The sequence below is a fragment of the Drosophila persimilis genome, unplaced genomic scaffold (assembly GCF_003286085.1).
Source record: "Drosophila persimilis strain 14011-0111.01,24,50 unplaced genomic scaffold, DperRS2 tig00000780-arrow-arrow-pilon, whole genome shotgun sequence".
Classification (NCBI taxonomy): domain Eukaryota; kingdom Metazoa; phylum Arthropoda; class Insecta; order Diptera; family Drosophilidae; genus Drosophila; species Drosophila persimilis.
This window is the reverse complement of record NW_020825353.1, coordinates 1,050,872-1,067,367: the sequence shown is the minus strand read 5'-3', so window position 1 is coordinate 1,067,367 and position 16,496 is coordinate 1,050,872. Positions and strand designations below refer to the sequence as shown.

The 16,496-nt window shown below is 47.1% G+C and overlaps 3 protein-coding genes across 3 annotated transcripts; 1 reads left to right on the top strand and 2 right to left on the bottom strand.

Annotated features, from left to right (window-relative positions):
* Positions 1–5,176: 5,176 nt before the first annotated feature.
* LOC6602419 lies at positions 5,177–7,484 on the bottom strand. The gene is made up of 4 exons (XM_002027388.2): positions 7,338–7,484; positions 7,102–7,266; positions 6,678–7,041; positions 5,177–6,625 (listed from the first exon to the last, which is right to left on the bottom strand). The coding sequence occupies exons 1-4, from the start codon at positions 7,467–7,469 to the stop codon at positions 5,262–5,264; spliced, it is 2,025 nt and encodes a 674-aa protein (XP_002027424.1). The 5' UTR covers positions 7,470–7,484; the 3' UTR covers positions 5,177–5,261.
* A 485-nt stretch (positions 7,485–7,969) lies between these two features.
* LOC6602418 (E3 ubiquitin-protein ligase listerin) lies at positions 7,970–16,434 on the top strand. The gene is made up of 14 exons (XM_026992639.1): positions 7,970–8,027; positions 8,090–8,883; positions 8,943–9,122; positions 9,183–10,215; positions 10,286–11,593; positions 11,651–11,883; positions 11,950–12,133; positions 12,203–12,478; positions 13,074–13,508; positions 13,585–13,696; positions 15,160–15,371; positions 15,654–15,845; positions 15,913–16,080; positions 16,146–16,434. The coding sequence occupies exons 1-14, from the start codon at positions 7,980–7,982 to the stop codon at positions 16,203–16,205; spliced, it is 5,235 nt and encodes a 1,744-aa protein (XP_026848440.1). The 5' UTR covers positions 7,970–7,979; the 3' UTR covers positions 16,206–16,434.
* LOC6602416 lies at positions 13,640–15,153 on the bottom strand. Its single transcript, XM_002027385.2, has 2 exons — positions 14,118–15,153; positions 13,640–14,050 (listed from the first exon to the last, which is right to left on the bottom strand). The coding sequence occupies exons 1-2, from the start codon at positions 14,980–14,982 to the stop codon at positions 13,716–13,718; spliced, it is 1,200 nt and encodes a 399-aa protein (XP_002027421.1). The 5' UTR covers positions 14,983–15,153; the 3' UTR covers positions 13,640–13,715.
* Positions 16,435–16,496: the final 62 nt, after the last annotated feature.

The following is a 16,496-nucleotide window of genomic DNA, read 5'->3' as shown; positions in this document are numbered from 1 at the left end:
TTTATTTTATTCTTCAGTGTTCAGTGTTTTTTTTGTGTTTTTTTCGTTTTTGGCGTGGCCGACGACGCCCGTTTGCCATCATAAAAGAAGTCAATTGAATTTAAATTTAAAGTACATAATGGCCAAGTGAAGGAGATGAGAGGAGGGGGCAAAGAGAGGGGGCGGCGGGGCCAGAGAGTGGTGAAGGCAACGCTGCCGCCTTTCGAATTTCACAAAGTCATCCGAGTGGTTTTTGCTGTGGGGGCCTCCAACTCTTTTGTTGTTTGTGTGGGATTGAAGTCTATATATATATATATGTATAAACATATATCTGGTATATATGTATGTACGTATGTTTAAGTGATATGTATGTATATGTATATGTGTATATATCATGTACAAGGCCCAGGCACGCAAGGCTTTGAGTCTTTAAACCGAGATACGAGTATATCCCATGTGTAGTTGTGTCCGTTGCTCTTTTGATTTAAACGTGCTTAAATTTAAAGATCAAATTGCCTTCGTTTCGTCTGGGCTTTTTTGGGACGCTTTTTTGCAGTTGGCTTGTAGGACCAGGAATTTTGAATTGTAGGCAAGAAAAAACGCAATAATCAAGCAAAAAGTCGTACAGATACGAATGTAAGCCACTCTCCTTCCATTCGAGGTGAGTCAGACATTGAAATGTCACTTTTTGTTTGCGGATATGGCTAGTAATTTGTGTTTAGAAAGCCAACATTGAGTGCCTCCACAGCCTCTGACTCTGACACATATTGTACATAGTATATATCTTTTCACATTTCGCCCACCGTTCGCTCGGATTCGAATTTCGTTGGAAAATATGATTAAGTGATTAGGCGGAGAGGAAGCGCGGGCAATCGAAAGACTTAGGCAACGAACCTCGTCTCTAACCTATTGACAGTCGGTCGCCCGCTCTTTCCCTTTCGAGCCACCCCTCACTTGCATTGAGGTTGGGTTTTCTTCTTCTTTCTATTTCTGCCTACAAATTTGCATTGTTTGCCAACGTTTCGACCCCCCGATTCCCCGTTGCCCCTTCCACCGCCCGATTTGTCTGTCTGCCCGCCAAGCAAACGCGAGATGAGTCGAGGTTTATTTATGTGTATACTCGTAGGTATCTCCGTTGCCGGCTCGCATTGCCTGGGAACAACGTGCAGAGAAAATATTTGACTCTTTATGCCTATATACAGATATGGATATATTCAAATATGTCAAAAGTCTTGTGTTTGCCTTTCAGTGTGGCGGCAATTGTGGGAAAGTGTGAGGTTCTGGGCGTATCTCTCTCTGACAGCTTATTGATGAAGTTGGATGATCTTGAGCTGACCAAAAGGATTGATGAATTGGGGTTGGGTAAACCTTTATAAAACCCGTATAAAACCTACAGTGGAAGCTTTTTCCTCTCCCCAAGTAAAGTTTTGCATATGCATATATCCCTTATACAATCCATAATGAATGAACCGAATTTACATTAAAATATACCCTTAGCAACTGAATGGAAGTTCAAATCGATAATGCTATTGTTGAATCAAGTTCCTTAAGAGCTTAAAGCCATGTTAAATGTGTTACCATGGTCCATTCTCTTTGAGCTTTATCTGTCTATCTATCTATCGGTTTCCAGATCATTTCACAATTCAAAGACCTGCCAGAGCCATTGTCCGCGAGAGTTCCAAATGGCCGGGGTAATAAGCATATGCCAGCGGAAACCAGTTATCCTAACTAGCCAAGCCCCTGGGGAGACAATAATTTACCCCCCGTCTAAGCCAATACGCATAGCCAATGGACCTGGCTTGGACCATATTGCCCCGCTCTTGGGGTCTATTCTATTGGCTTTATTGAGCCACAGCCAGAACTAATAAAAACTCATTAAACCAAACATGTTTTGGCTCAAACAAAGGCTTTTGCCTATTCCCATTTTGAATAATCTCCTCCACAGATGCAGATACAGAACAGATATGCTATGGGGAGTATACATACATATAAGCGAAGGTGTAGAAGTAGAAAAAAACCCAAAAAAGTCAATAATCTGATGGCGGGGATGGTGGAGAAGAAACAGAACCAGAATGAGAACGAGAACGAAGCGTCGTTCAATTAAAAACAAAAATCAAATTAATGAAATGAAAATAAAAATAAATTAAGCAGCGTCGAGAGCAGAGCCGGAGCCAGAGCCAGAAACAGAGCCCCCAAAGAAAGCCACCAAACCGACAGTCAACCGAAAAGAGAGAATAAAATGATAACTTTTCAGTTCGAGGCGAAACTGTACCCCCCTGTTCGGCACCGGCATCGGCATTGGCATCGGCGGATGGTGGCTGGTGGCTGGTGAATCGTGGATGGTGCTGTTGCTGCTGGATGGATGGCCATGATGATGCTGCGTGGAAGAGACGGGCAAAAGCGTACGGGCTCGGAGCAGAACAGAACAGCAAAGCACAGAACAGAACAGAACACAAAAGGTGGATCGGCGGGGCCCCGGCCCGAAGTTCAACCGGCAAATGGCCAAGATCGATACAATTTTTTTGTTTCGTTGCTGTCGGGTTTTGGGCATTAAAAAGTCAGAGAACAGTAACAATGCCGAGTCACAGACAGACACAGGCACAGACACAGATGCAGATACACAGCTTCAGAGATACTACACAGATACTGATGCAGAGATACCCATACCCCCTCCCCCTCCCACCAGAGAGAGTGGCAGCAGAGGCAGAGACAAAGTTACCTTTTGGTTTGTGTCAAGGGGGAGACAAAAGGCACTGGAATGAGAACAAGATCATTGCATTTTTGCTTGCTGGATGGCTGCTGCTTTGGAGCCAGTTTCGCCCCAGCCTCAGCCCCAGCCCCAGCCTCAGCCTGGTAACAAGTTTGACTGAAAAATTCTAAAAATAATGCCGGCCGGTTTGTCGTTTAAAAAAAAAATCAAAAAAGAAAAAGGAACAGAAAAAACGAAAAGAAAGAGTGGGCCCAACATGCATACACAGATCAGCTCTATAGATGTTGTACTTCTCGTTGCTGTTTGTGTGTGACGAAAGAAAAAATAACCAAAATGAGTAACATTTCAAAGGAACGGACAAAGGATGCAAGAGTCCCAGAGAGTCAGAGCCAAGAGCCAAGTGGCAAGTCACTCGTTTCAGCTTACAGGCAGCTGCAATCCGTCCAGGGCTGGGATATTGCCACTGAAATCACAGGTGATTTCGTAAGCAGTGATTTTGTTGTGAGGGGAATGCTTCCAGTAAGTTCTCTTGGTAAAAAAGTGATGCATATGTACCTCCTATAACCTCCATCTATAAAATCATATCCATCATACCCATAGAAATGTTTCATTATTTTACTCTTATCGATATAGATTTCTTTTGGATCGAACTCTGATATTAAACGATCTTTGTTAGTATGATGGAGAAAGTATGATATTCCCATAGGAATTGCTCTTTGTTTGAGTATCTTTCCATATAAATGTTTGCTGAAATATATATTTTTAAATACAGATATATCCGATGCATTGTTCAGATATATTAGGAGCTATGATTTCCCAGTGATTTTCCACATCTTAGACCTTCAGAAGCAAACTCAGCACCAATCTCGAACCCCATACGGACCGGCCCGGTTACCGTACCGTCCAGTCCCTGGGCCCTGATGATCATGACGCTGCTAAATGTGCCTGGATGGAGGAAGGTGGTGCCCGTGCCTGTGCCCAGTGCCCAGCATGGGGGTAGCGTGTCGTTGGAGTAGTTGGCGTACCCGTACCCCATCTCTTAACGTTTGTTTGCAACAAGTAACGCGCATCTGTATCTGTCGCTGCCGCTGTCGCTGTCTCTGTCGGTCTGGTGTATCCGTGTATCTGCGGCACTGTGTTTGCTCTGGCAAAGAGTTGCTTGCTTTTACCTGCCCGGTTGTGCGGCTCTGGTGGTGGCTGTAGCTGTAGCTCTGGCTGCGGCTGCGGCTACCTGCGCACAGGTAGGCGTATGCATGTATGTATCTGTATCTACTAGTATATCCTTTGCTTCGCCTCCGCCATGGATGCAGCAGCAGCCAAGCGGTCAACAGAGGCAGCGCAGCATCAACAGCAAACCTTCATTATTGTATGTATGTTCCCTATGCTCGTATGTATTACATAGGGAACCTTTTATATAAGGGCCAACAGATTGTGATTGTGTCGCTTGGTATGACTTGGCAACTTGCTCTCGGACCGGCCATGGACATGGGTTGGGGTTGGGGCTGGGGCTGGGGTTGGCGTAGGGGTAGGGGTACTTGGTCTTGGTCATGGGGCAGCTAGGCGTCTGGGCTCTTCTGCCTTTTGCTTAATGGTTTTAGGAAATCGAAAATTAAATAATTTATCTCGATTTTATGACGTTACAAGCAGGTTTTTCTCCCTACTCTCCCCTCCTCCCCCAATTCCTTCAAGCTCCCCTTTGAGCACGCGATAAATCTCCAGCTTACAATCAAAAGAAATAGAGAGAACACAAGACGCACAATAAGATGCTTTTAAGTCGCATGTAATTTGAATGGACGCGGCCGCGATTCTAATGCCATTAAGAGTTGCTTGCCCAGAACCACTACCAAATTCATGCTCAGAACCAGAAGCAGTACCTCAGACCTATCCCCAGACTGAGTCAAAGCCCACGCTCTAATCAAAACACCCAAATTGAATCAGTCGTAGAGAGGGGGCTATTTTTAAAAGCGTCGACTCAACTCATTCGTTATATTTCTCCTCTTTTTTTCTTTTTATTTGGCTGGTCATCGCTCTCAAGTGGTTCGCGTCGAGTCGAGATTGATTCGAGAAAGGCGCAGAGAAAGTGGTAAAGAGGCTGCAGCTAGTACCTGGAGCTGTATGGACTTGAGCCAAGTGGTTTTGTCATTGTGCTGCTGCTGCTGCTGGTCAAATGGGGGCCAAGGAGTGATGGCCAATGGACGGTCGGTCGGTCGCATGTGCTCGCATCGTTAGCGATTGATGGAAAAGTTTTCGTATTAATCTGCGGATGGCAGATGGTACAGTTTTATAATGGAAGATACTTGTAAGCAGATAGTTTTGTGGTCAGTTAATGTCGTTTTCAGGGACCACAAATGAAGGTAATGGTAGATAGCACAACCAGACTTAAATCTACATCAAATCGCAGTCGTTAAGACCTCTCTGGGACTCCGATTGGGACTACACATTTTCCTTCTCTTCCGACACAAATCTTGATTAAATTCCAGTTGATCGTTTTTCTTGTCAATTCTACATTTATTTAGCTTATGCACTAAGAAACAACGTTAGGGGAGAACCATGATGCATCTCTGTCTGCGTCCTAGTATAAGACAACCTCCTCGACGCCGTACCAGGCAGTGGAATACATGGACTGCGTCTCGCGCCTCTCCACAATCTTTGTGAGGAGCGGTAGAAGCGCCGCCATATCGCATAAGCTGTCCCGGTAGAAGGAGAGGAGATCCGACCATTTGGTTAGGATATCCAGCACCTGTTCATCTTTTGAGATGGTCAGAACGGTAAAGTGGGATGTGAGGAGTGAGCCAAACCATTGCAAGGCTTGGGATTCTGTTTGGACCAGCGAGGCCTCTCGATTGGGTCGCTCCTCTAGTTGGGCGGTGGGCTCACTGGCCAGAAGATAAAGGTGATTCAGCAGATGCTGGACATGTGTGATCTGCAGACGCTCCTGCAGATGCGGCTCAATGGCGCTCGGGTCGAAGTTGCAGGCCAGCACTGCATTCAGGAGCTGGTCATTGCTGGTCTGATTTGTTTCCATGGGCTCTCCCTTCGAGTGGCCATTGATCCTAGTGGGATTTGGTGTGTTATCCAGGGCGTAGCGTAAGGACCAGACCAGCATTTTCTCCGATATATTGCTGTAACGTCTCAGGCACATTAGGACATGCTCTGTATTGTTGGTCTTGATGAACAAGGTCAACATCTTCTCTATAATCTCCTCCTCGCCGGCTCCGCTCCGCTCCAGCTGCCGCACCAAGGCCTGCACCGCCGTGTTCTTTGGCCCCTTATCGAAATAGTTTGTCATCAAGGTAACGCTCACACCGTCCAGACCATTTTCGCAGTTCAATAGCTCGCCATGAACATGCTGCTTGATGAGCTCGCTCATCTCCTGCTCGAACAACTGCGGAGGATCGTAGGCCACGTGTCTGCCATCAGCTAGCGACATTTCCACTGGAGGCACCTGCTTAAGATGGGCCTTTATCTTACCATAGCTTTGTTGGTGCTTCTTGTTTCCAGCAAACTTGATGACCGATTCTAGAGCGTCTTCCTCGTTGATGTGGTCCAGCTCAATTGTGTGCAATTGCGTCTCGTTTGACTGGGAGCCCAGCATGTCCACGAGTATTTCACTGCTCATGCGGTACCGAACGGCAGCTATGTTTTGGCCCATGGCCAGGAGGATGTGCTCATCGCGTGCCCACAAGCGGGAGAAGTCCAGATACATCTTGAAGTACTGCTTGGCATTGACCACCTTGAACTGGGTGTTGTAGACCAGGAGCGAGGCACCCTCCTGGCCATAGTTGGCGCCATAGATGGCCGCAAAGTTGCGCGAGACGCCGTGCACCGACAGCTTCTTTTCTACGTTCAGATCAGCCAGCACGGACACGTATTGACCGGGGGATCTTTCTGAAGTGCGTTCGGCGAGATTTAGCATGAAGATGCGCTTGTCGGACCCTGGGAATGTTCGGCTTAAAACAGATTCTTAAATGTATAATGTACTACTCACAAATGGTCAGCATTTGCGGAGCAGTATCGCCTTCAACAACTGCATAGCCGCTAAGCCTCACCGCATCCCTTTCAATGGTGTATTCCCGCCTGTTGGAGGTGGCCAGTGAAATGCGGATGAGTTGAAGTACGCCCGTGGCTTTGGTTTCTTCGAAATATGTGAGCACCTGTTGGCCCTGCGGCATTGTGTACACAGTGGGCTTGCTCACGGCCTTGCTGGCAGCCAGGGCCAGCTGCTCGGCCGTATCCTCTTTCTGATCCTTGCGCGAAGCCAGGGCCTGGGAGAGGGTTTGGCAGACACCATCGCTATAGAGGACCAGGGCCTCTTGCTCTGTTTCCACCAAATGGGAAATGCTTTTTTGGAACTGTAAGCGTATAAAATGTGTTGTATATACATATGATTGGATGGACTTGTTCCCAAATACCTTTAGCTTCTTGCACTTGGAGACGTCGGCAGTGTCCACATCCCAAAGGCGGATCGAATGATTTCCAAAAACTCCGACATAGTGCTGGCTGCTAGCATCGTATATCACTTTAGCCGACAGTTTCTCCGGCAATGACCAGCTCAACAACTGCTTTTGTGTGCTTATCTGCAAGGATAACCATGTCAATTCCAATAAAATCAATTTCTTTGGTTTGAATTTTGATTATCGAAACTTACGTTTAGGACTACCACCACATTGCGTGCCAGGGTGGTTACCACGTTGCCCTTTTCTCTATCTGCGGCCAGGCCCAGGAACTCCTTGGGGTCCGGTATGGGGAAGAGATTATAATAGGATAGAAATTTGGACATAATTGAAAATTGAAAACAACTGCAACACGTGCGGCTAAATAGAAGAAGAACTATCGGCGGCACAGCTGATCGCGCAACAGTGTTGTGAAATCAGCCGTTTTCACGCCAAATATGAGACAAGAGGGCTGCAGAAAATAAAATTTTTTAGATTTCATTAACAAGTGAAATTGCTTTCTGGATAATATGAATAGGTTTGTTTTGTGTTTGTCCTTTTTAAGTCTATATATAAAAACTTTTCAACTAGATTCTTACCATTCCTGAGTACGAATTCATCGGCTCTCTGCTGCTGCACTGCGTCCAAATCGGCTGAAAACCTAAGCTGAGCAGTATATTGCTCTCGCTCACACTGCATGCTGCTCCCATGAGGTTTTTATATCTGGCTTTACTGATTTACCGCCAAACGAGCATAATTTATCGGCCAAAAGATTTGTGCAGCACTGGCGTGCCACGTGTTATCGAACATAAACATAACAAAGCTATTTTCACAACACTGTTCTAATAAATTTTGCAATGGGTGGAAAGACCAAACAAGCGCCGCGCACCAAAAACAATGCCAAAGTAAGACGCAGTATTAATATATAATATCAAAAATATAACATGCCTCACCTCCCCGACGATAGCCATCGAGCAGCAGTCGGACGGCCGAGCTGCTTGGCAGCAACACACCCATATTCGTGGGTTTCTCGGCGCAGGCTGATGGCGGAGGTCTGGTGCCCTTCGCTCCGGGCTTCGCCAATACAGAGCAAATGCCAGATAGCTTCGATGCCAATATAAGCCCACAGACCCAAATTATATTACGCAAACTGTCCAAAAAGGATCCCATGACCAAGAAGAAGGCTTTGCAGGAGATTCAGGAATTCATTGAGGTGTCGGACCTCGACACCCTAAAGAACATTCTGCCGCTGTGGCCGAAATACTACCACAATCTGGCCAGCGACCCGGAGCACAATGTGCGGGAGCTCTGCCAGACGGTGCTGCAGCTGCTCATGTCAAAGTGCAAGCGAGCCATGGCTCCGTATCTGAAGCTGTTGGTGCCCGTGTGGGTGGCCAGTCGATTTGACACCTATGCCCCGGCGGCCAGCATTGCCAGCCAATCATTCCGCGACACCTTTGCCGGCAACGCCAATCGCACCAAGGAGGTGTGCCTGCATTGTCAAACGGAGATCCTGGAGTATGCCACACGCAACCTAACCTTCCACACGCCAGCCACTCTATCGCTGGGGAAGAACCTTACCCCCGAGGAGGCCGAACAAAAGTACCAGCGCGTTATGATCTGCAGCCTAAAACTTCTCTCCTTCTTTATGGAGCAAACTGCACTGACAGAGGATCTCAGCCAAGTAAAGGAGGGTTTCGCCTCTCTGGTGGCTCATCAGAAGTTCTGGAGCTATGCCAAGCACAAGGTTCCCCCTATCAAGTATGTAAATCATTTTTATGTTAATTGTAAGTCATTAAAAACCATTCAAACTCCTCTAGAGCGGCCTGGTTTGAATGCATCTATCATGTGCTGCAGTCGGTGGCCCTTTTGGACGTGATTACTCCTCAAAAGACGCAAGTGATTACACTGAGCTTTCAGTTTATAGACGAAGCCGATCCAGTTGTGGCTCCCCACATCTGGGGATGCGTCTTGCTGCTGCAAAGCAACTTTGAAGATTGGTAAGATAGTACCTTTCCATCGATTCCAACAGAGTCTAATCCGTTTCGACTGCTCTTCAGGTATGTGCCGCTGAACATTCGCAAGGCTCTGCTGCCCAAGCTGTCGTCTCTGCTGCGCAATGCCTTCAATCGCAATGCCCAGGCCATCTGCCCGAATCTGCTACCCTTTCTGTCCAAGATTACACCAGGCAGTCTCCAGGATGTGGATATCTACGAGTTTTATCAGCGCTTCTTCGACGACATGAAGCTGGCCATCACAGAGAAGTTTGATCCACCGCTGTCCAAATCTGATTGCACTGTTATCCATAATTCGTACTTCGAGTGCCTGCGCTTCCTGCTTCAGCAGATCAACAACAGCAAAGAGCGGGATGCGAAGGTGGACGAATTCGTGTGTGGGCTGCTTCAAAGAAATCTGCTGGAGCCCATTGGATGGCTGCTGAAGAGCGAGAGTGCACATGTAAAGAACTTTTTCCAGCATAGCTCTGCCCTGGTTGCCTTCTGGGATCGCCAGATCAACAACGGCCTGGACCATGGTGCTTTGTATGCCAAATTGCTGAACCAGTTCTGGACACGCATCTTTGAGCTGGTCACCCAAGACTTGGCTGCCGAGCAGGTGGAGGAGCAGCTGCTTTCCCATGTCTTGCTTCTGGTACAGGACCTACATATGGCCAATCCCAGCCTGGAGTCGCCGAGCGTCAAGTTTGCGGTAGAGGATGGTGAAACGATTCCAAAGGAGTTGCCATCCACGCCAGTTAAAAGAGCCCAAGAGTCGGCGGCGTTCATACAGAACGAGCTCAAGCAATTGGTTGTGAAGCTAGTGAGGATTTGCCTGGACAAGGCCAGTGCCGTCGGTGACTCCTCCTCGCGTTACGTCGAACAAGTTCGCACCCTCACCAAAATGTTCTCGGATGCCCAGTTCTACAAGAGCCTCACAGACTTGACAGAACTAAGCGAGACTTTGGATAAATTTGTGGCCCTGCTGGGACACTTGAACGACGAGGCCAGCGAGTCTGTGGTGGAGATCGTGTTCGAGATTCTGCCACTGCTGTCGGCGGAACAGCGCTTTGAGTACATTGAAAAGACGCTCTTGAAGGTGGGAAGCAACAACGATGCAAATTGACAAGTTAATTAACAATTAAATGTACTCCCATCTGTACTTCTAGCTTCCACAACATCGCGTGCAGAACCTGCTACTCCATCGTCTGCTCTCATATCCGCTGTGCACGGAACCTGCTGTGCGGCAAATGCTCAGCAGTCCGGAAACGTGTGCTGTCATTGCACGCATCGCAGAAGAAGTTGTCGTGGACAACAATCGGGAGAAGCTTAATCTGCTACACAAATGCTTCTTCCAAACGGACTCGGGCGATATTCTCATTAATGCTGCGACTGTGGATAAAATACTGCTGGCCATGTGCGGGCCACTGGAGCAGCCGTTGACCAATGATATGGTGGAAGTCTGCGGCAGCTTTATTGCTCAGATTATGCCAGTGATTTGTGGCAATGACAACTCCTCGCTAGATGTGCGTCAGCAGATCTTCCTGAAGCTGTACAAGTTCAGCTTGGAGCATCGTCCCGAAGATTATCTTTCGGAGGACACGCTGTGGGAGATTACCACTTGCTGGCAGGATGCTCTGTCCAGCAAGGATATTCAGATCGACGACGGCATGCTGAAAAGTTGTGCAAAAATCGTTGAAGATCTGGCCAACGCCTGCGAACTGAAGGCCGACAACCTGGACGGCATGGCCGAGGCAATGGCCAAGTTTGTGATCTGCTCTACCGAGAATATAGAGGATGAAGAGAAGCGTTTGGCCCACGTGGATGAAACCATTCTGGCTCTACTCACTTCTCCCTTGAAAACCGCGGAAAGGGTTATAAAATTCGAGAACCATTGTGTGTTTCTGGAGGCCCTGGAAGGATCCGTCAGTGCAGGCGTTGCCTTCGAAAGTTCCTCCATGGAGAAGGAGGAAATTGTTCCCCTACTGCAGCGAACCACGATAAACTTTTCCACACTGTACAAGCTCGTGTATCAATTCCCTCCACCTCAAGTTACAGACGAGGCCGACGACGAACTCACCGAGGACTACTGTGATCCCAATGCCGATGTTCTTAAGAAATGGAGCGAGTGCTTGATATCAGAGCTCCTGCAGTGCATACGAGTGGCAGGAGCTGCCGAGAGTTGGATGGAGGTTTCACAACTGGAGTCCTCGGCCGAGGAGCTGGTGCTGTTTCTGTCAGAGAAGGTCCACAGCTTTATGGGGAACAGCAGCGAATTGGTTGGCATAGTCAAGCAGCGGCTGGAGCTGGCAGCAGCGCAGCAATCGAGTGTGATTGATTGTCGTCTCTTGGGCTATCTGACTTTCTGTCCGCAGTACGCGGCCTTCGAGGAAAGTGCCACCATTCTGCTGCACGAGGATCTGGCTGAGCTGCTGGTAACCCAGGGAGCCCTTAAAGCATACGTGATGTCACTTCAGGTGAGAAAATTGAATTATACCAAGGGGAAGTCCATAAAAAAAAACACTTTATTGCAGTATCTCTTGCCCAAGCTCTCGCAGAAGGCCATTGGTCTGAGCTCGGCTATAATGCGGACGGAACCAGAGAACTTATGGGTGAAGGCAGCCGTCTTTCACTGCCTGCTTTTGAACAATTTCGAGGGTGAGGTGAATGAGCAAACGGATCGGAATATTATTGCGTCAGCAGTTCAGTTCATGACCAGCGTTGGAGAGAAGCAGGCCAACCAAAAGGATCTGCTCCATTACAATGTGTAAGTGGGTATTTAAACTTTGCTTAGTTTTAATCTTCTAATGCACATAATCCTTCTATCTTCCAGGGAATTACTCAAGCAGCCCTACGAATCTGTTCTGAACACTGTGGAGTTTATAAAACTCCTCACACAGGTACTGAATCGTTTTCCCTACGAGCTGAGCATCAAGAACTGGGATGCCATACGCATTGGCCTCAGCTCTTGGGTGTTGACTGTCTCAAAATCCATGGCACATTACAATGATCCAAAGGTGCGTTTACTGGTATCTTTTTTGTTGAATTTAGATTCATTTTGGCAAATTTGTATCTCTGTTTTGCAGACTTCCTTATTCATTGTGGCCGTTTATCAATTGTTTGCCGCCCTGATTAGCTTTATACGCACTGAGAAGCAAAAGAGCTCCACGGAAGTTCTCAAGAATATGGTGGACGAATGGGATTCGGTGTTCGCTAAGGAAGTAAATGTGGTGCTCTTCAAGTCGTACTATCATCTAACGCATGAGACGAATGTGGAGAGCGGTATTCAGACGTGCTACAAGGCGTTGCTGGAACGTTTAACACCCACTCTGGAGCTTCTGGATTACGGTTTCGTTTATGCGGTATAAAGAAAATAATGTTTTTTATGTACCCGGTACTCGAAGAGTTTATGGATATATTAGATTTGTGGTGAATGCGGATGTGTGTAACACCCAGAAAGAAGCGTTTCCAACCGCATAAAGTATACATATATGGTCTTGATCAGCATCAATAGTCTGTCTCAGAGACTACAAGAGCTAAAGCAACCAAATTTTGTGTGCAGACTCCTGTTTTATCACACCAAACCCAGATTTAATGACCATATCCATGAGATTGCAGAATCTGGTCCGGATCGGATCATTATTATACTAATGGCAGAAGATCAAATCATTCTCTCTATTTCTCACACACTCTTCCTCGTGGAGTGTTTGCCTCTTGGCGGTGGGGAGCGAGATACAACGTCTGGTGTTGGTGTGAGAAATGAAACAGAGAGGGACAGATATAGCGGAATAAAAAGCGGGAAGAATTGAACCAGATCATTCTAAAATAATTCATTTTGTGAAACTAGTGTGGACGAAGTGCTGTAATTAGAACATGTATATACTGAATGAGTACTGGGTATAAAACGTTCCCGCTCGTTTATAATGTACTTCTACAGTCCCCTTTTTCTCCTTTCAGTTTTGCAAGGCCAATAGTAAAATCACCCTGGACCATCTGTGCAATTTCCTCTTCAAGCAGCTCCACAATTCACAATACTCGGTGCGCATCAGTGCCGTCAATGGAATTAAGCAGCTAACCCAGCACTTTGTGGTTGATGACATTGAATTGAATGAGCGGGAAAGCGAGAGCCTGGATGCCTCTTCGACGATCTCCAAGTGGCACTTCCTCAATCGCTTCGAGGACTACCTGACCCGCTACGAGGCCCTGACCAGGAAATATGTTGAGGAGTTCAGCTTCAAGTTGACGGAACTGGATCATTTAGAGCCCATTGACAGACACGATGCCCTCAGCTACTTGCTCCTGTGGGATTGCATTATCAATGTCTGTGCCAAGTCCCCAGTGGCATTGCGTGCAGTCTACACCAATTGGCTGAACGATAACCGACACGAAGAGGTTGGATACAATTTAATATTTATTGATACTATTGATTTTGCGAGTAACACGTAATTTTTGGGTCTGTACACTATAGAATTTTCTGCACTTTCTCTTCCGTGCGATGCCAGTGGACTTACTAAAGAATCATGGCGCCAAGGTCCACAGCAACGGTGTCTTCAAGGAGCTGACTTGGTCTCAACTGAAGGGTAAGCTACACCGAACTGATTAATCGGCTCTTGTCAGTGAAATGCCAGAGGCGGTATCGGCTGCTGTGAGTACGTCAGTCAAATAGTCCTCGTTGACATAGTCCTCAAAGTCGTAGCCAATATGACCGGTGTCGTGGGTCATCTCTTCCTGTTGTTCGGACAGCGAAATGTAGTCTGACACAGGCACAAACTGTTCCGGATCTGCGTCGGCCATCATCTGTCGCTCGACGGGGATCTGTTGTGGGGCCATGTAAATGTTCAAGTTAGAGATGAACTTGTTGACCCAAACGGTTAGATTGTTGGCCAATATCTTCTGATATTCGCGCAGGTTACTGGTTGTGTAGAACTCTTGGTCTGCAAGGAACGAATATATATAGTGGTATTTGAATTTTCTAACCACTTTAAATATCCTATAACTCACCAGTAAACTCTCTTATCTTGTCCAGTATCACAGCACAGAGTGGTGAGTTTTCATCAACGATATACTGATCGTTGAGTAGAAATTCCTTCATCTCCTCGAACAACCCGCATACGATCTTCGACATCTGGTTGCGTTGACGCACGACGATTCGCTTCTTCAGGCTCTTGCAGCGTCGGCGATGCAGTTGCTTGGCTGTTCGCTGTTGCCGCATCTCCTCCTCCAAGTACTCCAGGGCCCTTTCCATGGTCATCACCTCGATGGGCGGCTTGGGCTTCATCTGGTTCTGCAGGGCGGTCAATTGGCGGGGCTCAAGAACATTCTTATAGATCCTGATCGTGTCCTTGACACGGACCGGCAGGGGATCGGCCAGGCGTTCAATGCGGGCCGTGCACGTAGGCATGTAGTACTTTTTGGTGTAGTAAATCGGCTGCTTAAGTAGCTGCGGTGAGAGCGGGTCCTTCTTGGGTGTGGCCAAAAAACAGATGTGCTCCTCGCGCGACAGCACATCGCGGTCGATGATGATCTGGCCTGTGTGCTGGCAGGGTCCGTAACAGGGATGGTATCGGGGACAGACGCAGATGAACTTGTACAATGCTTGTTGCTCGATTGTGGGAAACTTGACCAGACGCTTGATGCGCTTGGCACGGCTCTCGCGCACATGGACCATGGCCAGGCGAGCATTTAGTTCGTCGGCCACTGTGGGACCCTCGGGATCCTTGGGCTTCTGGGCTTCCTCTGGCTGATGCATGCAAGCCAGCTTCATGAAATTTAGCGCCTCCGCGACGGTCTGCTTTTCGCTCTCCAGCTTGAAGCCGCGCGGTGGCTGCACGGGCAGCTCCTTGAAATTGATAGGATTTTTTGACATTTTTCCGAACAAAAAAAAACAAAAAAAATAAAAAAAAAATATTGAAAGGAAATTATGTGTGCTATGTTTTACGGTTTTCTATGAACTGACGGAACGAATGACTTGTGTGTGCTTTTCCTTTGCCGAAATCCAGCTCTGGCATGTCTTGACTTCTTCTTTGTTTCTCACTCCCAACAGATCGCCAACTGCCCCTGGAGCGCTATGTGTGCCACCTGTACTCCGAAGTGCTGCGCAAACTTCCGGCCGTCGTGCGAAAATGGTGGAACACCTCTCAGTCTAGGCAGAAGAACTTTGTGGACAACCTCACCACCAACTATGTGAGCTCGCTGATCTGTAGCGAGGAGTTGAAGGCAATCGCCAATCGCAAGGAGAAGCACGAGAATATGCAGGTGTGGTTTGATACGATTCGTTCGGATTTGTTGGTCTGTGATTAGTCGTTGTGGTGGTCTTACACCTCCTCGTCGGTATTCATGCGCAGCAAAAATGTCACAGCGATGCTGATCAACAGTAGAACGATTACAATGCTGCGAAAGATCTCTAGAGGAATCATCTTGGTTTACTTTTGTTGAGAATAAATATTTTGTGGTTGTTTGTTGAATGCGCTAAACAGCAAAGATGTCTATGATCCCTAGCTCCTATTAACTAAATGTAAAAATTTAAAACGTTTGCAGGTGACAGTTCACGCGTCTACCCGCGAAGTGCTGGCTGTCTATGCTATTGATGAGGCGCGCATGGAATTGGTCATTACTCTGGCTCCCAATTATCCTCTCGGCGCCGTGAAGGTTGAGTGCGGCAAGCAGATTGGTGGGCGAGCCTCCTCGCGCAATGTGGGCATGCAGCTGACCATCTTTCTGACACACCAGGTTGGTTTTGCGAGAAAAGTTCATATAGTTTATAGCACTTAGGCATCGTATTTGATATGCCCCGTAGAATGGTACCATCTATGATGGCCTCACCATGTGGAAGAACAATCTGGACAAGAAGTTTGAGGGCGTGGAGGAGTGCTATGTGTGCTATACCGTCATCCACCAGGACACTTGCCAGCTGCCGAAGCTCACGTGCAAAACCTGCAAGAAGAAGTTCCACGGCCCATGCTTGGTGAGCATAACCGAATCACGTTTCTCGCTCCGTTCTAAAGCAAAACATGTCTCCTTTTCTCACAGTACAAATGGTTCACCACCAGCAGCAAGTCCACATGCCCCATTTGTCGCAACGTCTTCTAGATGGAACATATATGTACATATATGTGTATATATCGTATATGTATATATAAATAAACATCAGCGGAAACACGTATTAAACAAAAGGCACAACCCAAACCATTAGGCAATAATTTCAGGATTCCCTTAAAGTGTAAATCAGAAATAATTATAGTATGTTTATGTCCTCAGCGAAGGCATTGAATATTTAAATTTGTAAATAGATCACAAATTAAAAGTTCTTATTAAATTATCAGTTAAAAGTTAATACTGGTACATTTAAATTCCCGTAACAAGTGCAGGACAAAGTAGCCT